The following is a 26,959-nucleotide window of genomic DNA, read 5'->3' on the forward strand; positions in this document are numbered from 1 at the left end:
TATTTAGCCAAAAGTTAAATATCACTTGAAGAAGTCAAGTTCTGTTTGGAAAGCCAAGGTCTTAAAGATGGCAAATTAGTTCAGTTAACCCTTGTGACTGGAGAATTTTTGGAAGGTAACGGGGGTTATGGATGGTAAGAATTTGATCAGGATCAGCAGGGTGGAGAGGTGAGGAAAGGCACATCTTACTAAGCTTGGCAGTCTCAGTTCAGCTCCAGGGACTCACACAGAGAAGTCAGAACTGACTTCTGCAAATGGTGCCTTCTGCATGTTTGTAGCAAGTGCATGGTCATATGCATGCGCGCGCACACACACACACACACACACACACACACACACACACACACACACAAGAATTGCTGAAAGTCTTGGGAGTCTAAGAATTGGAAATATCCCATGCTTTGGACAGCTTTGAAAGTGGGAACTCAGAGTCTAAGGGAAGGAAACTTTTTGTTACATAAATATTCTTCCTGTAATACTGACAGAATATTGAAGCTAGTTAGCCTACTGTTTATCTCTGTGGTAATTGAAAACAAGGGAGATCTGTTTGCTTCAGAGTACAGACAGAATGACTTAAAGCAGGAGGAGCTGTGTTTCTCTTTAGAGAGTATGATAGATGACACACTTTTTACTCTGGTAGAGAGCCTAACATTTAGTCTTTGCCTGCATGCATCCATACAGTGGCATTAAAACTGGCATTCTCCATTCCTTAAGTATTGTACCACACTGCAGGATACACATAGGCCCTCAGTAAGTTATTTTGAATAAAAGAATAATTTATGCCTAGCATTATACCTTGGGAAAATGTGATGATCGGGGTATAATTGCTTTACAAAAAAAACCAAAACTGGACAAAATAAGGTACATTTTAAAAAAGATTTGGGTAAAATGCTGAGAAATTTAACAAAGGAAAATGTACCCTAAACTTGGGGAGAATTGAGAGGGTTTCATAGATTATGGGAATTTGAGTCAAGTCTTAAAACAGTAAGTTCGAACCTGTCTAGTTTGAGAAGAACTCAAGGTAGGGAAAAGAGAGGGCCCAAGGTGGAGAAGATGTCAACCTAGGTTGAGGCCTAGCTGGTGGTTTAGTTTCAATAAGCCTTCACTTATGGGAAAAGGAATAGTAGAGTTTATCTCCTGGCTCCCCAAGTAAACATTCTATTAGGATGCCTATAAATGCCAGGAATTAGTGTATTATAATTACTGCACTGGCAAAAGGAAGAGTCTGGAATGAGTAACATTCATAATTACCAACAATTATTGCACCTGCTGATACAGCGGGCACTATCTTAAGTACCTTCAGCTATTACCTCTTTATATTTACAAAACACCCCTATGAGCTATGCCTGGCCCATTATTATCTCCATAGTATAGATGGGAAAAGTGAGGGCTGAAGAGACTAAATAGTTTTCCTGAGGCCACATAGCTCATAAGCAAAGAGCTGGGATTCTGTCTCAGGCAGTCTGACTGACTGTATAGCTCAGCCAGGGAGATTCATTTAGAAGAAATCATAGGAGATCATTTAAGAAGTTGGGGATTGAATTCATGAATGCATCCATGTAATGGCCAAATAACAAAGAGAAGTGGCATCCAGTTTGGAGTCTGGGTAAATGGCAGGGGCACTTATGGAAATGAGGAGCATTGGCTTTGTAGGAAGGTGCTGAGTCTGTGGACACAGGATGAGTGTAGGCTAGCTAACAGGCATCCAACGACACCTGTCCTGAGCCAACAGGTAGTATGTCTGTGGAGCTGGAAGGACATTTCATGTTTCAATGGTAAGCAGCCACAGTCCCATGCCAGTCACTCAGAACAGAAAGCCGGTTTCTGGGTTGCATGGACAAGAACATCCCACACCTAGTTGGCTACATTTGTTACTTTTCATACTAATAATTTATAAGAAGTACTAGGGGTTCATTCTAATTAAGTATTGTCCTCAGAAACTGCTTTTGGAAGAGTGATGTATGGCAACTATGGTTGTATTTAGAAGGGGTTTCCAGCCCACCCCTTGCACACATGATTCTGAAGCACAGTTGCATAGTGCTCCGTATTGGTATCGATCCTGGGAACGTGGCAGCCTGTGAGCAGGTTACCCGCTTTAAACTCTTCTTTCCCTCTTATTCCTGCCTGAGGGAAGTAGAATTAATGGTGCGAGAAAGGGGAGCCCTTGCTACGTTTCTCTAACCTCCCACCATCCTCCCATCTCTCCCCACCCACACCCCATTTCTCTATGTGAGTTAGATAGGCACTCTCACTAGAGAGCTGGGCAGAAAAACCTGTTTTTGGATTATTGTGACCCATGTTCTATGAAGAGAAAAATCATGATCTGCTAAAACTGTTACTGTGAATCCATCTCTCAAGCCAACAAAATTTCTTTCTCTTTTTTTCTCTTTCTACTTCTTCCTCTTCCTCTTCTTCGAAATAGTTTCATACAGCTGCCCTAGAATTTGCCATGTAACCAAGACTGGTCTTGAACTCCTGATGCTACTGTCTGAACCTTACAAGTACTAGGATTACAGTTATGTGAACACACTAGGCTTCTAAAAAGATCATTAATCTCTTCCTCCAGATTATCCTCCTATTAGAATGGCTCTCACAACTCTCCTATCTATCTATCTATCTATCTATCTATCTATCTATCTATCTATCTATCTATCTATTTATCTATTTATGGTAATGTTGCATGTCATCATTAGAAAACAACAGGGAAGACTTGGATCAGCTTAGAATTTGGCTATTTGAAATAGCAGTGGTAAAATGTCTGTGGTTTTTTAACCCTGCTTTCCTTTTCTTCCACCTCAAGCTTGGATCGCCATATGCAGACCCATCATGGACACCATAAACCGTTCCGCTGCAAACTCTGCTCTTTCAAATCCTCCTACAACAGCCGGTTGAAGACACACATCCTCAAAGCCCATGCTGGTGAGTTGGTACTTGGGTGCCCTTCAGTACTCTCTCAAGTTGTCTACCTCACGGCCTTGAGTGAAACTGAAAGTTTCACCCATAGGAACGGAATGTAATTTCTTCTTGGGATGGTTGCATGTACAGTTTTAAAGAGGACAACAAAATTAAATTTTATTCATAAAACCAAAGTAACCCGTTCTTTTTTTTACTGACGTCCTCAACAGCTTAGAATTAGACTGTTTCGTTTTTAAGAGAAATTTCTAAATTACCTCGGCTGGATCATGGGATGACAAAAAAACTCTTTATGAATTGTTTGAAAAGGAATCCACTAAAGCAAATTTCTCCATGAGCCAGAACAAACGCTAACACAAACTCAGGAAGGGTGGGGTGGCTTAGGAGATGCTCAGAGATAAGCCATGTCTTTTCAACTTGAGTCACGAGTGTCCAGGAGCTGTGTTGTTTTTGGTCACTACATAATATTCATCCCAGGCTGTGAGCTAAGCTGTGACAACCATCAGCTTACTCATTTCTATAGCATCCCAAACAGTAGGTACTATGCAATTCCCTCTGTGCCTTTTGTACAACACTTTGAGCAGTATTACAAAAGCTTGGCTCCTTCGCTTTTGCCAGCCACTCACCACCCATATCTTTCCTCAGCTTCATGAGCACTGGACCTGTTGAGCTATTCTATCTTAGTACAGGGAAACTGCTTAAGCCACACAACTGCCCTTAACCCTCTAGAGTTGGAGCAAGGAGCAAGGAGATTAGTTATGTAGGCTTGTTTCTGATAGTATTTTAATGTCCCCGGGAAACTTCTCCTAAAGTCCAAGGAGTAAATAGCTTCAGGATTCACCTTACTTTTTAGTACTCATGTATATCATAAATTATTTGGCTGGGAAAACATCCTCATAAGCTTTTTCTCATTCACAAGGCCAGAGGCATTTTTACCAGTAGGGAGCTGGGTGAATGCTTTAGCCCAGCGAAGGTCTCTGAACCAACCAGATGCTGCATCACCTTCAAAGCAGTAAGCTGAGTGTACGTTCCTAGAGCTGACTGACTAGCTAGCCTCCTCCGCTCAGTAGTTGGCAGGAAGTATCCAGAAAGCAAAACAAAGCAATATAATTCTGCTCCCACTACACCACGGGATCTCAGTCTCTACGATGTGACTCGGAGCCACCGAGAGACATCCTTGCCTTAGAGAAAGCAGTATGTTTGCTACAAGTCTCCCAACTTGCCTATTCTCAGTTGGGGGTTTTATTTATTTTTATTAATATCTTCAGATAGGGTCTTGCTATGTAGCTCAGGCTGGCCTTGAACTCACTATCCAGCCCAAGTTAGTCTCAAAGTGGCAGTAGCCCTCTTGCATCATCCAGTGAAGTCCTGGGATTATGGGCATGTGCTCTCACGCCTGGCACTCTGTTGAGTTAGAGCTAAACAGTGCTGTATTTGACTCTTAGGTTGTGAGACAGACTCATAGCTACCTAGCAAGGTTCATGCATCAAAATGCACATTAATATTAGGGGCTAGAGAGGTGGCTTCATGTTAATAACACTTATTGCTCTTCAAAATGACTTGAGTTGTGTCCTAAGTACATATTTATTAGAGAAAATTTGAAAAACAAATATGTTCAGTCATCCATAATGTTATTATATAAAGGCCACTGTTAATATTCAATACTTCCTGTTAACTGTTTTGTCTATAAGTATTTTCCACAGTTGTAATTAGAATGTCTGTATCGAATGTTTTATGTTTTAACTCATTCTTAATTTTCTGTCTTATTACAAGTTCGACAAGAATTTATTTTAATCGTGGTTCATCAAGAGGATATACCTGCGGTTGCCTAATTATTTTCTTTTGTTTCAAAATCTACATTTTTCATGTTTTTCATGCATAAATAGTATTATTTTTCATCAATTTGTATGTTTTTTTATTCTCTGTGTGTGCCCATGTTCCACTTCTGTGTGTGTGTGTGTGTGTGTGTGTGTGTGTGTGTATGGTGTGTATGTGTGTAATTCAGATGATGTCTTGCAGGAGTTGGTTCTTTCTACCATGTTGATTCCAGGGTTGTAACTTGGGTCATGTACCTTGCCTACATGTCCCTTTACCCACTGAGCCACCTTGCCAGTCCATAAATAATATTAACCTCCAAATAAAATCTTCTCTGTATTAAGGGTATATCCCTCCCTCCTTCCCTCCTCCCTCCCTCTCTCCCTCCCTCCCTTTCTCCCTGCTTCCCTTCTTTACTCATTGGGATTTTTGTGAAAGTATCTTGCTATTGCAACCAGGCTGTGCTCTAACTCCTGATCTTTCCACTTTAGCTTAATCCTGGGGTTATGAATGTGAACCCCCATGCCTGGCTTGTAAGCAATTTTCTTAATAGACACTATCAGTGGTAGGGTTATTAGATTGGGGACCCAATTGACCTGTTGTTTCTGAAAAGGAGATTGATTTCCAGATTGATCAGACTAGTGTATATTTGTCCAGTAATAGAGAAACTCACCAATAAGTTCATTCTTAAAATGAATGAACTTGAAAGTTGGTTTATAGCAAAGGTAAGCCACACTCTTGTCTTGATTTGGTCATGGCTTTCTGTGCTGTATTTCTATTTAAATGTATTATTCAATGCTGAAAACAGTATGCACGGTTCTCTTCCCACTTATGCTCACCACACATAATTCTTCCTCCTAAAGAAATGTTGCATTTCTAGAGTATTGATTATATAGAAAATGGGGTTTCACCATGAGCTTCCCCTCTGCCCCAAATATATGTGGGGAGAAAATGGTTAAGAATGTGTCAGATGAGGGGCTACATAGCTCAACAGAATTAAATATCGAGAATTAATACAATAGGGCTCCCACAAAGGGACATTATGTTTGAAAAAGCCACCGAGACAAAGAATTAAACCTAATATTTTCTGTGAATTAAAAGAAACTTTCCCTGATTAGTTTTAATGCAGAGAAGGAGGAAGAAGTTTGAGGCACCCTCTCTGAATTAGGTGAACTGGGTGGGGATCGTACTAAAAACTGTACTGCTGTAGGAAGAAGGGGAGATTGACAGGGACCAGGTGGCCTTACCTTGAGCTTGTGAGTGCTCTTTCCCAGGACTGTGGTTGCGAGAATGGGTAGGGAGTTGACCTTGGAGGACTTCTAGACCAAGCATCCTTAGATCACCTCTCTAGAGGAGCCAATTCACTGTGTGGTTTTGATTTCTAGCCCTCTCTCTCCTGACTCCCACCTTTCCTGTCTACCTCACCACATCTCCTTCTAGGTGAACATGCCTACAAATGTTCTTGGTGCTCATTTTCCACCATGACAATCAGCCAGCTGAAGGAACACTCCCTCAAGGTCCACGGAAAAGCCCTGACCCTTCCCCGGCCACGGATTGTCAGTCTCCTCTCCTCACATGCCCACCATTCCTCTCAGAAGGCTACTCCAGCCGAAGAAGTGGAAGACTCCAATGGTAAGAATGGGTTCCCAAGGTGGAGTCAAACATGTAGGATTGGGGTGAGCTAGGATTGATTCTTCTTTTTCTTAAGGGTATTCTTATGTGAAAATATAATGGTTCAAATAAAGGAAGAGATGTGAAAGCGCTAGATCCCGGAGTAGGAAGAAGCACGCATTCAGCATCTGCATATGTCCTGGTGTTAATGTCCATGGGTACCATTAAAGCATCGTGCTGGGTAGGATGTGCCAGTGTTGGCTTCTTTTATGGTGGATTCTACTGGGACAGAAATGGAATACAAGAGGGTAGCTGTTGTTTTTATATCTTGTCTTGTAAGAAAATGTTCTGTGAAGTGTGGAGAGTGGCAATTAACCAAAAGAAGGAGTGTCAGAATAGAAGGGGGAAAGCAAATGAATGGGGAGGTCACATGATATGTAGGGATGACAACATTTTCTTATAATATCAGTTAGGAAATGGTTTTAGAACTGCTTTGCTTTGTTTCATAGCTTTGAAAGACAGGCAGAAAGATATAGAGACATGGGCTGGAGAGATGGCTCAGAGGTTAAGAGCACTGACTGCTCTTCCAGAGGTCCTGAGTTCAAATCCCAGCAACCACATGGTGGCTCATAACCCTCTGTAATGGGATCCGATGCCCTCTTCTGTCACGTCTGAAGACAGCTGCAGTGTACTTATATACAATAAATAAATAAATCTTAAAAAAAAAAGATATAGAGACATGTGCTCATTGGCAATGCTACCAAAGCATGTCAAGAATGCAGAGTGTCGACTTGGAGCTAGTCAGTGAGCATAACACTGGGAGCAAAAAGGAATAGCATCTCATTTTTATCAGAGTACATATGGAAACTGACCTGGTTGACCAATCAGCTTGCTCAGAATGTAAGATCGGCTCCTTAGTGGAGAAATGGAGAGTAGCATAGGAGAGCTTGAAACTCTTCCTTTTGCTCTGATGCCTGATACCTTCTGCAGCATGTGTGAGACCGTAACTGCTGTGGTCTATAGCTCTCCTAAGATCTATCGTTCCATCCATGGGAAGAGCTCAGTAGACAGAAAGTGGAACAAAGGCCTGGATTTCATCGTCTCCCTCTGACAGTCACGTTTCCCTGGGCAGTCTTGGTTTCTATTCCTGTATGGTGATGACATATGTAGGCCTCAGCTGGTTGTCTCGAGAGACTGAGACAAGGTACACATATAAAATGCCTGCTGTAGTGTCTGACACACAGGAAGTGTTAATGAGTGGCCATTTTATTTCTGTGATTTTTTTCATCTTCTGGTTAGAGCTGTGGTTGTTGGGACCATTTATGGCAGGTGTGGGTTTGGACTCATTCACAGAAGGGCTTAAATCAAGAGTTCTCCAAGCTGCCTTGAGAATCTGATAGCCTAACTTGTCAATGGAGTCTAAGTCTTGCTTTATCAAAACAGTAATTAGTAATCTTTAGACATGAAGTCTGTGAACAGGAGGGAACAGAAAGACCAAAATTAAAATAAAATAAGAAGCCCTGAGTGTCAGACGGCCCTTAGAGTTAAGAACGGCTAACAAGGAGGTTTCTTACAATGACTAGGAGAAAATGACCATACAGCCTCCACAGCTATAGTACTTTAAACTGCAATGCGGTTTATGGTGAGAGAATAAAGAAAATAACCCCCTTCACCCTCAAATTCTGCTCCCTGGGTTGGTGGGGGTGGTAGTATATTGTGGCCAGGGGGCAAAATCTAATTTGACCTAAATCGTAAGGTTTTTTATTAACGTGAATTTAGTTAATTGGCTTTTTTAAAAAAAAAAAAATCTGAAATGGAAGCTTTACTCCAACAACCATTTGGGTAAAACTGATCTACTTAAATACTATTCCCCAGTAAAGCCTTTTCCTGGGAAAATTCACTTGATATTAAACCTTCTTTATCTTCCTTGCAAGTTGGGTCTCAGTCACCAGATAAGGGGATCCTATAGTCTATAGGATCCTATGGACTTCCTCATCCTTTAGGTAGGATCATCCTTCTCTACCTAGGCTTAGAAGACTTGGGCTCTGTCAGCTCTCTGAACCTGTACTGGCCCTAAGCTCGTGTAGGCCCAGAAAAGCCCTAACTAAACACAGTGTCTGGCTGGCCCCCCGGCACTAGAAAATGAAATTCTTGGAAGACATTGCACACACCAGCTTACTCCAGTCCCAAGCCTGAAGCCTGATCTTTTCTTCTGGTGGGGGTTGGGGGAGGCAGTCAGAAGCTAAGCAGTGGGGAGGGGAGGGTGTCTCAACAGCACGAAGTCTGACTGTAGTATGAGACTGTAGCGCACAGCCGCAGGAAGGCAAATTCCTAAATGCACTGCTGGTCGTTATGCGCTATCTTGAGAAAGAACACGTTTGCTGTAAATGCTCTAGGTGGTAACCATTTCCTGAGATCCACATAAAACTCCTTGGACCTGTACGGTTTTTAACATATATAAATAACCTGTATCCAAGCACCAGGCCACGATTAGTTTAATTTGATGGCAAAAAAGTTGATTAGGAGGTGGGGCGAACAGAAAAGTGGCATCAAATAGACTGTTCTCACAGAGGAATAATTATGCGGAAAGAATAATTAATAGTTTGTGCATTCGATAAGTGTTTTCTTCAAGCTTTGCTATAGATCTCACATTGTTTAGTTCGGCCAGGAATGACTTAGGCCCACGCTAGGAGAACTGTTTGCCAGGGAGCTGGTGGTGGATTCCTAGAAGCAGCTCAGTCTGGAGGATGGAAAAACAGCTGTGGGGCTAGACAGTAGCCTGTAAATCATGCTTAGAATGGTGTTTGAAACACACATGTGAAATCCAATTGCACATTTTAATAGGGAGAAGCTGTGGGGCTATTGGCTCTCAGTTAGGGTTTCCCACACTGCGGATGCCAGGACACTGAACGCACGAACCAAAAATGTGTTGCAGGCCTAAGGGAGCGGAGATCCATAAACCGAGGGAAATGGCCAGTATGTCCTTGGCTATCTAAATCCCTCGTGAGCGATGAGAGTAAAATGGGCTGACATGCTCATCGCTGTTTGCAGCAGGCAAATGCTTGCTGTCTTGAGAACAAGCCAGTTCTTTCTGGCAGAGGGAAAAGGTCCAAAGGGGAGGTTCTGTCTAGGCTCTTCTCAATCCTAACCCAGAGGGATGCACTGAGGGGAGGGGGGAGGGAAGCCAAGAAAGCAGAGATGAGGGGTAGAGGGCAGATTTCAACCCCAGCTGCCTGGCCACACACCTGTTCTGAGCCTCGGCAGGGCTCTTGGGCTTGGAGCTGTCAGTCTTGACATGTTTCATGGATCCTCTAAATACTTTGCATGACCAGTTGCTGGAAAGAAAAGCAGGGGCTGTGTATTAAATAATAGGAAACGGCACTCAGTTGCTATTCAAAACAATGCATTAGGGGGAGACAAGGAAGGTTGTCAACAAAGGGAAGTGTGTTTACTCTGTTCCTTCTCCTACCATATAAAAGACAGGACTGGCTGCTTTTTCTCAGGCTGTTTCCAAGTCTCTGCTTTCAGCCCAGAGAAGTGCATAGAGGCACAGCTGTAAAACAGCAAAGAAAGCTGGGCATGTAGTTTAGCCGTGAGGTTTGTTTAAGTCTGAGAGGCGGCATGAGGTGTGAGCAATGAATGTGTGTAATTGAAAATTCAGCCATGTCCTTCCTGCCTTTCTCCTCCTTGAGTTTCCCCTGGCCAAACTGAGTAAGCGAGCAAGCAAATAAAAGATTTCTTCTGCCCGTCTACTTCTGCCATATGCAACTGATTACTTTAGGAATTCATTACCATGAGATTGTTAAGACAAAAGGTGGGTCCGTGAGTGTAAAACGAATGTAAATAAAGGCTTGAGCTCCCCACTTGCTCACCTAGTTATCATCATTCCAAAGAAAAACACAAAGAACTTGTGCATGACACCCCTCCAATGGAGAAGTCTTTGGTTTTGTGAATTATTAAGAAAAAACATGTAATAAGCTATGTGAATATTTTAAGTTTTGGTAATTTTGAGGTAGCAAGAAAATGTATGGAGCAATGTGATTTGTTTGTTTAAGTATGTCTGGCCTTGAACTCACTGCATAGCACAGGCTGCTTTCAATTTGTACAGGTACCTGGTGGCCTAGGCTTCCGGAGTAGTGGGATTACAGGCATCTGCTACTGTTCCTAGATGCTCTGTGCTTTAGCTGCCCTTTTAAAACTCTAAATTATAGAGTTTTTGACTAGCACTATTTGGGTTGGGGGACAGGCATATCTTCCTGAGGAACCATAGACAACTCATATCCGAAAATCACAGTCTTCTCTATTCATTCAAAGTTGACTTCAGTCATTCTTCATTGCAGAATGTTTTCAATAACCAATCCTGATGTTCCCAACCATTTCTGTAGCTGCTAAGTTCATCCTTCCGACTTTACCTGTTGAGTAAGCTTCCCTGAGTATGCGGAAGGATGTTTTCCCTGGCTGCTTCTCCTTATATGTTTGTGATTCTCCCTCCCGTACTTTGAAGGCTGATTTCTAACTCTTTGGATTATTCTTTTGTCCCTTTTCTGAGGTCTGTATTTGCCCTTGTGGATATACCATAAGACAGTTGGGTAGGTACTTTGGAAATGCAATGTTCTTGTGACTGGTTTCCTGGAAGCTTCCTAATTTTCAATTCAATTGACAGTACTGAGTCCCTGTGCTTACCCAACTCCACAGAACTATGCATCCCAGTGTTAAGTTTCTATCCATTTAAGAGAAAGTTTCAAAAAACAACAATTTGAAGATGAAGCCTTAGGGACTGTTCTCACAGGGAGATGTTCTCACAGAGCATCTGATGCAACTCTTCTGCTGTAGTGAACAGATCTTCCTTAATGTAGTATTTGAAATGTTGTCACTGTCCTTTGTGGAGGAGGGGAACTCAGGCTTGAAGTAGAGCGTCATAAGACGGTAGCAGCATGGTAGGACTGGAGAGAGAGGGGCATTGCTAGAAGGTTGCCAGGTAGCCGAGTTGCCTCTTAGAGCCAGTACATAGTCACCCACAACGGGCAGTTTTTTTGTATGTTTCTCAAGATGCAAAGTTTTGGGAAAATGAAATCCAAGCTCCAAGGTTTTTCATAGAATAAAACAGACCAATAAAAACTTGTTGATGACAAGTAGGACTTTTATTCTCCCTAGAGCATTGTAGTAATGGCTATGAGATGCCCACTTTGTGTGCAACTCTTGTCTTGGCCAACATATTTAATATATGGGATATTCCAAGGTGTCAAGTGCAAGACATTAGGAAAAGCCTTCAAAACACCAGTGCGTGAGTTACATGTGAGTAAGCACGAAGGAGAAGAGTGTTGAGGCTATCTCTAAACTATCAACTCATTTAACCTTGGCTGCTACGATACTTGACACCTAAAAATTGAGATCTGGGATGCCGGCTTTCTGAGGAGAAGCTTTTGAGAGCTCTAAATAGGTCAGACATAAAATCCAACCTTTGAGAGGATCCAATTAGTTGGTAGGGCATCAGACCTTCCACGCAGGTTCCAATTGCAATCAGATTTCTCCTGGGGTGAAGGAAAAAAAAAAAAAAAGAGGTGGTTTCTCTCTTTAAAAAAATGACAGCAGTGAAATGGAGACTTGTGGGTGAATAATTGTAAGATACAGAGATTTACATCGTTTATAGCACATGGGATATAAGACATAATTTTAATGGCTTGACTATAATTTTTAATAGGTTCTGCTGGTCTAAGAACTATCTGACCAGACACCACTAACCTTCCCTCTTTGACATAATTTCTTCATAGAATGAAGTCTGGAGTTTATTTTATGCTTATTTTAAAGAATGACAGTTCTACTGTAAAGTCTTCAAAAACTTTGGCTCCCAGGAAACAAAGTAGCCTGAGAGATTCTAGCTTGCACTCTGGTCTCCAGAGGATAAGCTACTAGCGCTGGCATTAGTGCAATGCAGGAAACTTCCAAACCGGTGACCATCTTAAACCTGACTGTGTGATAGACCCTTCCCAAGAAACCCACCTGCCCCAGATTTGGGACTTTACAGTTTTAAAAAGTTGTTTGAGAGTTTTGTACATTTACACAGTGAATTTTAGTGTTTATGAGCCAGCCACATTTTTGTGTGTGAAAGATTAGACGACATTTCAAGTGTGGACTTTCCATGTCCTGGGGACTTAGTCAACAAGCCCATCTCCTGTTCCCCAAGCCAACAGAAACACTTGGTCATCAGAACTATAAATCACATATTACCAAACACACACAAAACTAGTTCCTAGCAACACTGGAGTTTGCTCCATAATCCACATCTGTCTTTTGTAGCCCCACTGAGCTAGGTGGAGATTTTCTTCTGCCTTCCAGAGCCCCAGGGGAAATGTCTAGAAGAAAAGAAACCTACTTTTTCATGCTAGGTTAAAAAAATACATTCAATTATTACTCCGATCATCTAAAATAATCTTGATTCTTTTTCATATCATTGCCTACCTTGAGCTTCCTGTTTTACTTTGATTTAATTTGATCAGAAGCTCTTCAAGCTGTCCTAAGACCTGTATGACCTAGAAGTCCTCTCTTTTCTTCCAAACCCTGCTGTTTGTAAGAGAACTTTACCCGTGGCACAGGAAGAATACAGAATCCAGGGAGAGCAGTAGGAATGAACCATGATTCAGAGAGAAAGATGTAAGGCAGCATTGCTGGGGCAAATGGAGCATTGCTGGGGTGAAGGATGTGTCTCCTGAGGAAGACTAGCTTGTGAAAAGAATTTCTATTCTTAAGTGCTGAGATGACAAGATACTAAAGATAGTTTTGAAAACCACTACTATTTTTCTTTAAAAAAAAAAATAGAAAAGCTCTCTAAGTTTTGATGATGTGACTTGGAAAGCATGTCTTCATAGTGTGTGTATTTTCCTAAGTCACTCAGAATCCTGTATCAGACATACCCTATGGTAAAATCTCAGTGGTGATGCTAGCAGATCAATAAAAAATGAGATAAGGAAAGGTCGTGGTGGTATGAAAGGTGAGAACTCAGATGAACGATGTATTTATTTTCAACTGGGGGTCTGTCCTTTGCTGCAGAGGCCTAGGAAGGAATCATTTCTGGCTTTCAGGGCTCTAATCCTTTTCCAGGCTCCACCCAGGGAGCTGTTTGGCTGGCGGCTGGGGGGAGGGAGACAAGGTCCAGCTTAAGTTTCATATACCAGCACACTGCTCTCTGGGAGTCAGTTCCACCACTAGGTTCTTTAGCTTCCTCAGAATATTCTTAGATGAATCTCACAAGCCAAGCCTCTTACATCATCTTTTATTTTCACACACTGCAAGTTTTCCACAACTGCACTGAAAGCCACACAGAGACCTCAGACCATGCAAACCCTTCATCTAGTCTTAGCTTTTAGCACTGCTGCTGATTTTCTCCCTCTGGACTAGAGAGAAAGCCATCCATTATGGTTTATATAAGGACCCTGTATGTCTCCATGTTTGCTTCCTAAGTGATTAAAAATAATCATTTTTATTAACTTAACTCTTGCTGATTGCTTTAAATTGATCATCTGCCTTAATACGTGTCACGAGTGAGAGGCACAAGTGATTCATTTGATTTTTATGAGAAGGAAACTGAAGTCCTGAGGGCTGAGATGATGAGTTCAAAAATCACAAAACCTAGATGTGGTGGAGTTGGGTTTTGCACATTAAATCCAAAGCTCGTATCCTTGCCTGTTTGAGCCATCAAGGTCTAACAGCAAAACTGCACATCTAGGCGATGACATGGACTAGCTATAACATAGCTCTTGCGTGCTCTGGGGTTCTGGAATCTTCTGAAGGAAACCAGAGACGAGATATTGTTCTCGACTGATATTTAAAGCCTAAGTGACTAGGCTTATAGGTTAAAGGACCAGAAATACAAAGTGAGAAGTTGATGATGTAGCTTTTAATGGCTAGTAGCTATGGGAAGGAGACAGGATTGGCTCAGAGAACATGGGGGAAGAGAAAGAGCTTATGGTAGGACTGAACTGTAAGACCCGTCTAGCTGGAGAAAGGGAGGGTGTGTGGTGGGGGTAAGAGAATGGAAGCACAGCACAGGAAAGAATTTAACACTGAGGAAAGGCCATGGATTTGTTAGGAAACAGACAGAATAGGAAAGAGCAGCAGCCAGGGAGCCTGGCGCTGGTGGGAGATGCCCGATGCTTCCAAGCACTTGGTATGTTAAAGTCTGCCTCTGGCTCTGCAGGAATAAGGATGCATTCAGAATAGTCAGGAAGGGGCTGGAGAGACAGCTCCATGGTCCTCCAGAGGACCAGAGATCAGATCCCAATACCCATATCCGGCCCATCACAACTACAGCTCCAAGGGATCTCAGACCTTTTTATAGCCTCTATGGGCACAGCATACATGTGCTCATACATGGGCACATAGAAAAATTAATCTTATCATAAATAACGATGTATTACAATCTACATGAAATTTCTTCCCTCTTTTTGCAACATTTTTACCTACTCATAATTAAAGACCAACTCATGGTCGTGCCTAGCATAAAATTTTGGGGTCACCTGTACACCCCCTCCTCCCTATCATGTGTATAAGCTCTACTAAGTGTTCGCTGTGGGGCTGTCTCCATGTTTGTTCCATGAATAGGCAAAACAAACAAACAGAAACAAACGAATCCTCAGAACTTATTTTATTGTTTTAATCATCTTTTTTAAAAAACAAGAACCATAGCAAATACATTTTCCTTCTTGTGATTTTGTTCTCACGTGATGGGTTCTGTCACCTGATGAACCATGCACACACACATTGGAAATATGAGAATCCACTTCTAAAGATAAACAAGCCAAAAATATTCTTTCCCAATGAGAAATGCAGAGTGGTTAAAGTCTTCAGATCTTTGTTTTTTACATGTGATACACATACATACATACATACATACATACATACATACATACATACATACATGGCAGGGTTTTTAGAATCGTATAAGACCTTTGAAGTTTGCTATCAAAAGTTAATTTCATTTTCAGAGTGACTGATATTCCCCTAAAAAATACTACAACCAGGCCCATCTCTCTGCTGTTTTCTTGAACCTAGTACATTTTAAAGCTTAGCAAATTGGTCTATAAGTTAAATGACAAAATCAAGATTACAGACTGTCTAGACTGTTTAGAGTAATGGGCTGAAAGTGAGATTTTGCCAGGGGATAAGTACAAAGTATGCTTTTGACCCCTGTACTCACTTCCATTTCTTGACTTGCCAAATATCTGTATAATTATCAGCTCCCATATCTGTCTGACGAAAAACTGTGCTACTGAGGTCAAGGACTGCTTCCTATTTTTTTCCAGAGGCCTCGCACTTGGCAGACCATTCAATAAATATTTCTTAAATTGACCTGAATTAGAGCTGCAAAAGGAATCACAAAGAAAGCAATGAAGCAACATCTCTCTTCTGCAAAGGCCTGGGGATTTCCACAGGCTCACCAGCCTGCTCAGAAGCTGCCATGAACGGGGTAGCATTTGGAAGAGCTGGTGGGATCTGGCTGTGTGTATCCCAGGATGCGAGACTTCTGCTGCTGCAGATTTCTACAATAATCCTACCTCTGAGCCAACTGACTTCTACAATTCTGTCCCCACTGGCAGTACCACTGTGTTTCATTATTTTGCCTGCCTGTCTGCCTGTCTGCCTCTCTGTCTCTGCCACTCTGTCTCTCTGTCTCTCTCTCTCTCTCTGCATGCCTCTGTGTATGTGTGAGTCTGTTTGCCTCTCTCTTTCATATCTCTCTCTCTCTCTCTCTCTCTCTCTCTCTGTGTGAGTCTGTCGGCTTCTCTCTCGCTATCTCTTTGTGTATCCGTCTGCCTCTGTATGTGTGAGTATGTGAGACAGAGCACATTAGAGGACAACTTGGAGGAATCAGCTTTCTCTTTTCATCATGTGAATCCCAACAGGGATTACATTCAGGTCATTGGGCTTACACAGCCAGTGCTTTAGCGCTCGCGCTCTCTCTCGCTCGCTCTCTCTCTCTCTCTCTCTCTCTCTCTCTCTCTCTCTCTCCCTCCCTCCCCCCCCTTTCACTTTCTGTAACTCAGTGACTTAATCCCTCTTATTTTTTGCTCAGGAATATTCGTGCTTCCCTATTTGGTGTTCCCAGTTTATCTTTTTCTTACATTCCAGAATGTTCTTTCATCTTCCTCTGTGAACTTGGTGCTAGGTTCACAGCCTTCTTTGCTCATCCATCTGTATCCATGAAATTCTAGAATTCCAGTAAGTAAGACTCATGAAAACTGGGCTCCCCAGCACGTGAGAGTTACTTTCTCTCACCTATATCCAATTGCCCATCTATAGCTAGATTGACCACAACACTCTACATCCAGCATAATAAACTCAAATTCTCTGTAAATACTGCTTTGAGCCTTCCTTTACACCCCACCTCCACCCCCCAAGCCCTGCACAGATCCTAAGGTTAGCCATTCAGGGGAGCTTTATCCAGATACTGGCTTCTCTGGCTTCCTCCAGCTTCAAACTTGCTATGTTAGTCAGGGTTACTACTGCTATGATAAAACACATTGATAAAGAAACTTGGAAGGAGGAAAGGGTTTATTTGGTTTAGGCTTCCAAATCAGAGTTTGTCATCAAAAGAAGTAGGGCAGGAACTCAAGCAAGACAAGGGACCTGGAGGCAGGAGCTAACGCAGAAGCCACGGAGGGGTGCTGCTTACTGGCTTGCTTGTTCAGCCTGCCTTCTTATAGAACCCAGGACCCATCTCCTACAGGTTTGCCTGCAACCTGATCTTATAGAGGCATTTTCTCAGTTGAGGCTCCCCCCTTTCTGATGACTTTAGCTTGTTTCAAGTTGACATACAAGTGGTCAGTACAGTTGCCAAATCTCAACCCTGAATAACCCGCTTCCGTTGCTCACACCATCTTCTGATGCTAGCCCATTTTGCTGGCTCTAACCTCAATCTTTTCCAATCTGTTTTTTCAGGTTATCTTTGGTAATCACAAATCCGATTTGCTTTTAAAAATAAATGTGAGATCCTTCAGATTTATCTCTGTATAATGTCAGTGTATTCATAAGTATTCCATGGTAATTTCTGGAGAGGAGATAGGAGTAGAGATGATGACGTGGCAGGGAGCTGGCAACCTATCTTTCTTGTCCCGAGGAAAACAGTGCACAGCTGTATCATTAGTAGCTATAGCAATCACAAATTATCGTACTTTTAAGTTGTGATTTTATTAGTATTCGGATTTTTACCGTGTTTTAAAATTTTGCCCATGGGTAAATTTTTAATTAGGAAAATGGAGAAAGAAAGACGAAGTAATGCACGTCTACCTTGTACACAAGCTAGACTAATGCCACCAGACTTCCCTTCGAAGAATCATGGTGACTATAACTAAACCACAGGCAGACAGTCGAATTGTAAATGAAATTCCCCATACATGCATTAAAATCAGTGAATTCTATATGTTGTTATGGCAACAAAATAAGATCATTTCTCCTAATTTATCTGCAGTATTTTTTTTTTTGCATTTTGTTTTATAACCTCCATAATGGAACCCTAGAAAGAATAACTCCTTTTTGCTGTTATTGTTCTTAATGACTGTTTTAAATTTTGACATAGGTTTTCATTCCATAGCCAAAATCATCCTTGAATTGTTTAAATTTATTCTGTGTGTTTATATAAACATAGCCCATGCATGCTGCTTGTAATTTCATGGTAATCTGGCTTTAGCCTCCCAGGTACTAGGATTACAGTTATGAGCCACCACCCTCCAGCTACAGAACGCTGATTCTTTAAAAGATCCAGTTCAATATTCAAATAAAAGGTTCCTAGTCTAAGATAGGTATTTTTGTTATTATTTTTGAAAACCTTTGTTATTTCGTATCTCTACTTTTGTAACCTTTGCTTGCCATGAATATGAGTCCCCATATACCTGGGCATGTGTTAAGAATATATACATTACCTGCTATGAAAGAGGACTGGAAACTGTTGGCCAGGAAAGTAGTGATTCTGTGCAAGGTCAACTGATTAGTTATTTGCTTATTTATTTTTCATTCTCTGAAATTCAGAGAAGCCATAGAAACAGGGAAAGAAGCTTTGGGAGTTACTCATGCTCAGCTTCACCTCAGCCTCAGGAAGAGACTAATCATGTCAGACCAGTGGTTCCTCAGAGCCCACTTGTAGACTTTGGTGATAGTTTGCATGGCTCCTCTGAGCTTCCTGAACGTAGAAGGGAAGCAAAAGTTATCAGGATCATCCCATCAAGACATCTGATTATTCCACCAGCCTGTCCAAGTTCCACCCCAGACATTCACTCTTGGTTGCTGTGGTGAATGCTAGTCCGGCATCCTCACTCAGAGGAAACATCCAAATGTTCCACAGAGCCTCGGCCCCTGTCTCATAGCAGTTGCTTTTCGGAGAAATTTTGGAGTAATGTAGCCACACTGGCGTGGAGTGTACCCCTTACTGTGTGCCATCAAAGATCATTTTCATTCTACTAGAGCTACTGAAAACTAGGCAGATGATCATTGTGAAATGAGCTCCTGTGTAGACCACATTGACTCAGATAACTGAGTTTGGAGAGTGTTGGAGGGGCCGCTGCAGATTCAGGTCCAGGAAATACCATTCACGCTGTAATTAAAAGTGCACTCTTAGGTGGGTGTCCTGCCAAAATCCATATCACACACTGTTATCCTTAAATCTCTGAGCCTTGCTTTCCTAAAATATGTGAAATAATGATGCCCACTTCTTGAGGTCATTTCGGGGATCAAGGATAAACATGCTCTATATCCAACATTCTTGTAGAAATATTAGATATTATTAAGGTAGTATAGTTGAAGCAAATATCTAAACAATTCATGATAATTTAATACTCGTCAAAGAATAGTGACTTTTTTTTTTTTAAATAAAAGGAAGGGAGGGATTCTTCCCAAACCCATGTCTTACCTTGGAATCTGAAATAAAGTTTCTTTACTTTGTTTTCTTGGGAATTTAAAATAACTCAGTGTTTGGAAGTGGTCCTGATGCTGGAACCCAACTGATATAAACCTGAGCTTTGGGGCCTAATGGAAACCTCTATTAGGAACTCTTTAGCATTTAGTGTTCCAAATGGGCCAATGGGATGCTACGTCCCAATAACTGACTGGTCTATTCCTAGTAATTTTTATCAGTTATTGATATATATTGTCATTCATCCCTATTGTTATTCATTTATACAGACAGTGAGAATTGTTTTTCTACATAACAGTCCCATGAGACGAACTCTTTTGACCAGATCCTTGCTGTTCCAGGATGAAAGAAACAAGTTAATGAGAGTGCGTGCCTGAGTGGTTGATGCCTGTAATGTTGTGTATAGCGCTGGCAGTATTGGTACCAGAACTGCTCTTCCATGTCACTCTGCTTTCCTTAAAAAACAAGAACAAACAAATCAAACAGGGTCTGACCATGTAGACCTAACTGGCTTAGAGCTTACTATATAGACTGTGCTGGAACTCTCAGAGATCTGCCTGCCTTTGTCTCCCATGTGCTAGGTAGGATTAAAAGCATGTACCACCATGCTGGGCTACTTCTGTAACCTCATTTGTAGATGTGCCAGTTTTCCTGAAGGAGCCTAGGAAAGCTGCCTCCATGAACTCCAGGAAGGCACTCTCTCTGTGTTCCAGATCCTAAAAGTCATTTTTTAATATTACCTTCTGCAAGTCTGTTCTTGTAACCGCAGTATCTGTCACCTGCATATCTTGAAAGGAACACTCTCACCATCCTTGCTTCCTTGCCAGTTAGTCTTTCTTGCCTCAAACTGCTAGCATCCCGTGTTCTTTCAGCATTTTATAGAACAGCTCTCCTTAACTGACACCTATTGCTTGACTTCAGCAACATTCACTCGGGGAGAGCCCTGACTTCTTGCAGTTTACCTCCATGGCTCATTCCTCTCCTTCAGTGGTTGCACATTGGTCCCAACAAACAAGTCTCTGGTTTCTGTTCTCCTTTTTTGTCTGTGACATTTAAAACTGCCGATCTTGCTTTTAGGCAAACCCTTCTCCCTTGCTTTGGTTCTGCTGCCTGTCTCTGGCGCTCCTCTGGCCTCTCAGATAAGGGCTTCCCTTGACCTTGTCGTTACAACTTCTGATTCCACCATTTACAGAGCCTGGCTGCCTGCGCTCTCTCTTTGCCCTTCACAAGCTCACCCACTCAACTCTCCCTCCTCTCAGAGTGAGTCCCAGGCTCTGCTGTTTGATCCTCACTTGCTCCACCTGCGGGATTCACTCAACTTTCCCCTCAAAAGTTCTAGAGTGCAACATAGCAGTCACATCCCAAACTGGTTCAGAACCTTTGAGACTCACAAAGAATGCCTCTTCATCTTCTGACCATCATCTCTGACTTATTTTACGTCAGTCAATCAGTTGCCTACCTGGTCATCTCTTCTTACCTCAGCCATCACTATCCCATCTCTAGTCAGTCTCTTCTCAGCAAGACTGATTTCAGTCATTCTCTATTTATAAATCTTTAAAAGCTCTCTATGGCTTAATCAAAAGCTATAGGACTCAGGACCCTCCAGCCTGCTTTCTTCTGTCGGCTGTTCATTCCCCTCCTTCTAGCAAACAGGGATGAGCATCAGTCTTCTACCCTTTCGCACTTGTCTATGCTTTTCCCCTTTTATCCATCTCTGCGTCTCCAGACCCTGTTTGTCCTTCAAAGTTGCATGCAACCCCCTGCCCCTCTGTGATGACCCCAGATAAGAATCCATTCTCTTCCTCTCCAATCCGATGGTTCTTTGCCCTTTCTTCTGGCTGGTTGTGCTATCTCCATAATATTACCTGAAGGGAGCACATTAGTAGCAAAGGTTTTATCATCTTTCTATTCTAAACATCTGGCATAAAGCCACCTTTTCCTGGAGTAGATGTCCTCCTATAAATGTAAAATAAAAACCACCCATGTTCTACAATCCAAAAGTATATAAAGCATTGAATCAAGATTTTAAGCTTGTGTATGCATACATGCGTACGTGCGTGCGTGCGTGGTGCGTGCGTGGTGCGTGCGTGTGTGTGTGTGTGTGTGTGTGTGTCTGTGTGTGTGTGTGTGTGTGTGTGTGTGTGTGTGTGTGTGCAATCATGAGTCTCCGAAGCTCCAGACTTTTTCAACAAAGCAGGTAGCAGGCTCAGGGTATCTGTTTCCTTTGCACCGCATGTGTGGTGTAGTGATTTCCCCTGTTAACCTGAGAGTTCTTGGAATATGAAGTCCAAGTAACTTTGTCTTTTCAATGCTAATCTAGAGACTGCAAAGATGGCCCATTGGTTAAGAATGAATAAAGCTCTTGCAGAGGGCTTAAGTTCATTTCCCAGAAGCTACTTCAGACAATTCACAGCAGCCTATAACTCCAGCTAAAGGGGTGTCCAACATCCTCTTCTGGTCTCATTGGGTACCCTGTACATTACACACCCATACACGGTTACACACATTTACGTAAGTAAAGTTAATCAATCTTTTGAAGATTATTAATATGTAATAACTTCATATTTGTTGTGGATAAGAAAACCACTTCTAATAACGAGCTAATAATTCAGAAGGATATGGTATCAGTTGACAAAATAGTATTTTGACTTTTAAGTGATATCAAGACCAGGACATGGATATTAAGTGTCCTTAAGTTGACTCGTGGATTTTTTTTTTTTTATTAACTTGAGTATTTCTTATATACATTTCGAGTGTTATTCCCTTTCCCAGTTTCCGGGCAAACATCCCCCTTCCTCCCTCCCCTTCTTTATGGGTGCTCCCCTCCGCATCCTCCCCCCATTACCGCCCTCCCCCCAACAATCTAGTTCACTGGGGGTTCAGTCTTAGCAGGACCCAGGGCTTCCCCTTCCACTGGTGCTCTTACTAGGATATTCATTGCTACCTATGAGGTCAGAGTCCAGGATCAGTCCATGTATAGTCTTTAGGTAGTGGCTTAGTCCCTGGAAGCTCTGGTTGCTTGGCATTGTTGTACATATGGGGTCTCGAGCCCCTTCAAGCTCTTCCAGTTCTTTCTCTGATTCCTTCAAAGGGGGTCCTATTCTCAGTTCAGTGGTTTGCTGCTGGCATTCGCCTCTGTATTTGCTGTATTCTGGCTGTGTCTCTCAGGAGTGATCTACATCCGGCTCCTGTCGGCCTGCACTTCTTTCCTTCATCCATCTTGTCTAATTGGGTGGCTGTATATGTATGGGCCACATGTGGGGCAGGCTCTGAATGGGTGTTCCTTCTGTGTCTGTTTTAATCTTTGCCTCTCTCTTCCCTGCCAAGGGTATTCTTGTTCCCCTTTTAAAGGAGTGAAGCATTCACATTTTGATCATCCGTCTTGAGTTTCATTTGTTCTAGGCATCTAGGGTAATTCAAGCATTTGGGCTAATAGCCACTTATCAATGAGTGCATACCATGTATGTCTTTCTGTGATTGGGTTACCTCACTCAGGATGATATTTTCCAGTTCCAACCATTTGCCTAAGAATTTCATAAAGTCATTGTTTTTGATAGCTGAGTAATATTCCATTGTGTAGATGTACCACATATTCTGTATCCATTCCTCTGTTGAAGGGCATCTGGGTTCTTTCCAGCTTCTGGCTATTATAAATAAGGCTGCGATGAACATAGTGGAGCACGTGTCTTTTTTATATGTTGGGGCATCTTTTGAGTATATGCCCAAGAGAGGTATAGCTGGATCCTCAGGCAGTTCAATGTCCAATTTTCTGAGGAACCTCCAGACTGATTTCCAGAATGGTTGTACCAGTCTGCAATCCCACCAACAATGGAGGAGTGTTCCTCTTTCTCCGCATCCTCGCCAGCATCTGCTGTCACCTGAGTTTTTGATCTTAGCCATTCTCACTGGTGTGAGGTGAAATCTCAGGGTTGTTTTGATTTGCATTTCCCTTATGACTAAAGATGTTGAACATTTCTTTAGGTGTTTCTCAGCCATTCGGCATTCCTCAGCTGTGAATTCTTTGTTTAGCTCTGAACCCCATTTTTTAATAGGGTTATTTGTTTCCCTGCGGTCTAACTTCTTGAGTTCTTTGTATATTTTGGATATAAGGCCTCTATCTGTTGTAGGATTGGTAAAGATCTTTTCCCAATCTGGTGGTTGCCGTTTTGTCCTAGCCACAGTGTCCTTTGCCTTACAGAAGCTTTACAGTTTTATGTGACTCGTGGATGTTAAAAGTAAAATGCAGCTCTGGGTTCTTTTGGATATCGCTGGAACTCAGTGTCATGGAAGTGTTCCAAAGATCCCAGGCTACTGCTTGCCCATGTGGATGCTGAGCACATGCTGTGTACTGTGCCCATATACCATGCAGTCACCTGTGTTTACTGTTTGCACAAGAAGGGTAGGTAGAAAGCAGAAAAGGGAGACCCCTGACTTGCCTTCTTTCCTTTCCCTCGGTAGGCCTGTAATAGATTCCAGATGTGCACAGTAGAAACAGTAGGGACTGAGTTTCAAATGAGCAGTTCCAACACGCTAGTAAAGTCCAGATGAGAAACAGTAGTGGATGCTACTTAACAGAGCATGGAGTCTGGGGTTGCGGGTGCAGCTCCGTCATCAGTAGGGATGGGGAGTCTACTTAAGGCAAGCTGCCTCCCTCGTTGTTTGGGCAGGGCTACGCTGTAACTTTTAAACATGGAAATGGTTAAAACATAGTAAGCCTTCTATTCTCACCTGTCCTGCTTCAAGTCTTCGAGTGACTGTATACTTTGTTTTCAAAATAATTTCCACGTCACCATAGAAAGTTCTTACATGGACTGCACTCTGCCCTGGTCACTCTCTATCATACCTACAGATGACTCCCTGATGCCTTGTCTGTCTGAAACCCAAGTCTCACACTCTAAACTGTGACCATATTGCTCTTTCTGGATAGCCTTCTTTACTTGCTTGCTCTTTCACTTGTTTTGTGGACCTACGGTTAAAGAAGACTAGACAAACTTCCTGGACAGGTAGTCCTGGAAAGCAATTCAGGCAAAGTCAGGGGTTCCCAGGAGATCGAGCATGCCCTCCTCAGTCACATAGTAAAAGCCAAAGTCCCAATTCAAACCTAGATATTTATGACACTGCCCCTCACAGACATCAAGGAGGACCAGAAATGCTGTGGAAAGAAACCTAGCAAAATGGCCGGGAAGGAGTCCACAGGGTGACGAGTCACACCTATAAACTCGACATCGATAATGACAGCTATGTTCAAAATGCAATCGAATTTGCTCTGACAAGCCTGTTTTTACCAGCTGATATGTGACTGTTCTGTTCGCGTCCATTGCCTAACAAAGTGAGGGTAACCATTCTGTCTGTATTATTTGCATTGAGCTCTAACTTTGATATAGACCCAGGCTCCTCCCACAGTTGACCACTCCTCACTTCCAATATATTAATCAAGCCATCTCTACTCCCGACATATTAATCAAGCTAGCAGTAACCATGAATTTAGATTTGATGGCACTGGGAGAGATTGCCACTCTAGTCAATGTAGTCCAGTTAAGGTGGTCAGGTTCTTTTCACTTGTGGGAAACAATGCCAGAATACTCCTTCTCCCTCTCCCTCTCCCTCTCCCTCTCCCTCTCCCTCTCCCTCTCCCTCTCCCTCTCCCTCTCCCTCTCCCTCTCCCTCTCCCTCTCCCTCTCCCTCTCCCTCTCCCTCTCCCTCCTCCTCTCTCTTCCTCCTCCTCCTCTCCCTCTTCCTCATCTTCCTCTCCTGTGTGTGTGTGTGTGTGTGTGTGTGTGTGTGTGTCTTTTTGAGAGACAAGGTTTCTCTGTTTAACATCCTTGGCTACCCTGGATCTCTGCTTGTAGAGCAGGCTGGCCTCGAACTCACAGAGATCCCCCCTGCCTAGGCCTCCTGAGTGCTGGGATTAAAGGTGTGTGCCACCAAGCCCAGTTTTGCTAGAATACCCTTACTGAATGAAAAGTTTGTATGATGTGAGCTTTAATTGATGTGGAACTGACAGGCTTTGGAGGCATTCCTATGTAATAGGCACAGTCCTTCACACTCACTTGACTGTTATCGTCTCCCTTTGGCAAATGGAAGATCAAGAAGTCTGTTTGTTTGGAGTCTTCTGGGCTATGAGAGACTCATAAGCATGTGTTAAAGAGGAGGTATTGTTTAGCTTTTGTTCTCCCCTCAGTTTTCTCATCTATAAAATGGAAGGTAATAGTTCTATATGGTCATAGTGAAGTTCAGTGAGAGACTATCAGACATCCCAAACGGAGCCAGTACTAGGTGAATCTCTGTCTCACTTGCTGAGCCCTCCAGATTTGGGGAGGCTTACATTACACACCCTAGGCAGTTTCACTGAGCAGGGCTCCTCTGGGTGAACTTGAAGTAGGTGGTGGAACTATCCTAAGGGAAGAACCTACTGCTTTAGTGGTGATTAAAAATATAGCTGAACCCAGAGCAAGGATTTTCTTCCACTGCATGAGAATAAGTGGAAATAAAGGAATAAAGGGTAAGAAACCCACTGGGTTTGGTGGTTCAGAGACTCCAGCTTGGGGACGGTTTTAGAATAGCTTTGTGCTTTGAAGTGTGGCTGCTCATCCCTGTTCTTGATCAGACGTCGCCCTTCTCACCTGATTTCCATACATCCCTTAGAGCACTACATGCCTCTAAATATATGTGCTTAGACCAGATGTGCTTTCTTCCTGATTAATCTTTTAAGCAATCTCCACAATGGTTTCCTGTCTGGCTCGCACAGCTCGGCTCGTAGCCAGCCTTACAAACACTGTGACCAGCTCCTTGAAGTCAGTAGGCATCTCCCCTCGAGGCAGGTCTTGAGGAAGAACCATGTTTTCACCCATGGCCTGTGAGCTCTAAATACCTTCAGAGGTTACTCAGAGCACTCTGCAGAGGAGGCCAAGTCATTTCTAGAAAGGAGCCTTTGTACTCGTGCTTTTTGTTGGATAGTTGAGGGTGGTAAAGACATCTATAGGATCTAAATGAGCAGCAGGAAACATTACTTCCTCACCACACAATTCAAAAGAGTCACAGGTGACTTATGCATTTGGTATTGTAAGAACTTCTCAATTAACAATGGCAGATGCCACCCAGAGTTTCCTTAAAGAAAGGGGACAAAAAGCTTAGGAAAAGGCCCCTTCCGCTAGCATTCATTTGCTTCCCTGCAAATTCCCAACCTGTTTCAAGGAGGATTGTGAAGAATAAAGTCTGAGTTGTGAATACCATCTAGTGAAGAATGTATCTTAATGACCGTGGCAGGGGGGAGGGAAAAAGACACTTTTTAAAAACTGGGCCACACAGAAGCTCCAGGTTAGGTTACTGCTTCTCCATGGACTGTGTGCCCAACACGAAACCATCAACAGCTTTGTGGAGCTGCCATCAGCCCTTATGTAAGATGAACAACCTGTTTACCACCTACCTAGAAGGAAAGCACACTCCTGGTGGTGGACAATGTTATGCAATGGAGGACGCCCAAAGGTAATCCAGGAATACTTGGTTATGGGTTGCAAAGTGCTCTACTGTGGGAGTCTGCACGTTAAAGCCGTGGCATATTCAATGGGTGTGACTCCTATACAGCTGAGGATCTTGAAAACATCTGTGTCTGCCACTGGCTGCATAAAAAGAAAAACAAGAATGCCGCACATGGCGTCACCTCAAGTGGCTTCCAGATGTTCCAGCACCCTCGATTTCACAGTGGCTTCTTACAGCTGA

The 26,959-nt window shown here is 42.7% G+C and overlaps 1 protein-coding gene across 8 annotated transcripts in view; it reads left to right on the forward strand.

Annotated features, from left to right (window-relative positions):
• Zfp462 (zinc finger protein 462) overlaps positions 1 to 26,959 on the forward strand; it is a 140,499-nt gene that overhangs the window by 72,585 nt on the left and 40,955 nt on the right. For all 8 annotated transcript variants that reach the window (XM_087549716.1, XM_087549718.1, XM_087549715.1 and 5 more), the window contains 2 exon segments: positions 2,801 to 2,919; positions 6,169 to 6,360. In XM_087549716.1, coding sequence (XP_087405842.1) covers positions 2,801 to 2,919; positions 6,169 to 6,360 — 311 coding nt within the window.

Source organism: Rattus norvegicus, chromosome 5, assembly GCF_021556685.1.
Source record: "Rattus norvegicus strain SHRSP/BbbUtx chromosome 5, alternate assembly SHRSP_T2T, whole genome shotgun sequence".
Taxonomy (NCBI): Eukaryota; Metazoa; Chordata; class Mammalia; order Rodentia; family Muridae; genus Rattus; species Rattus norvegicus.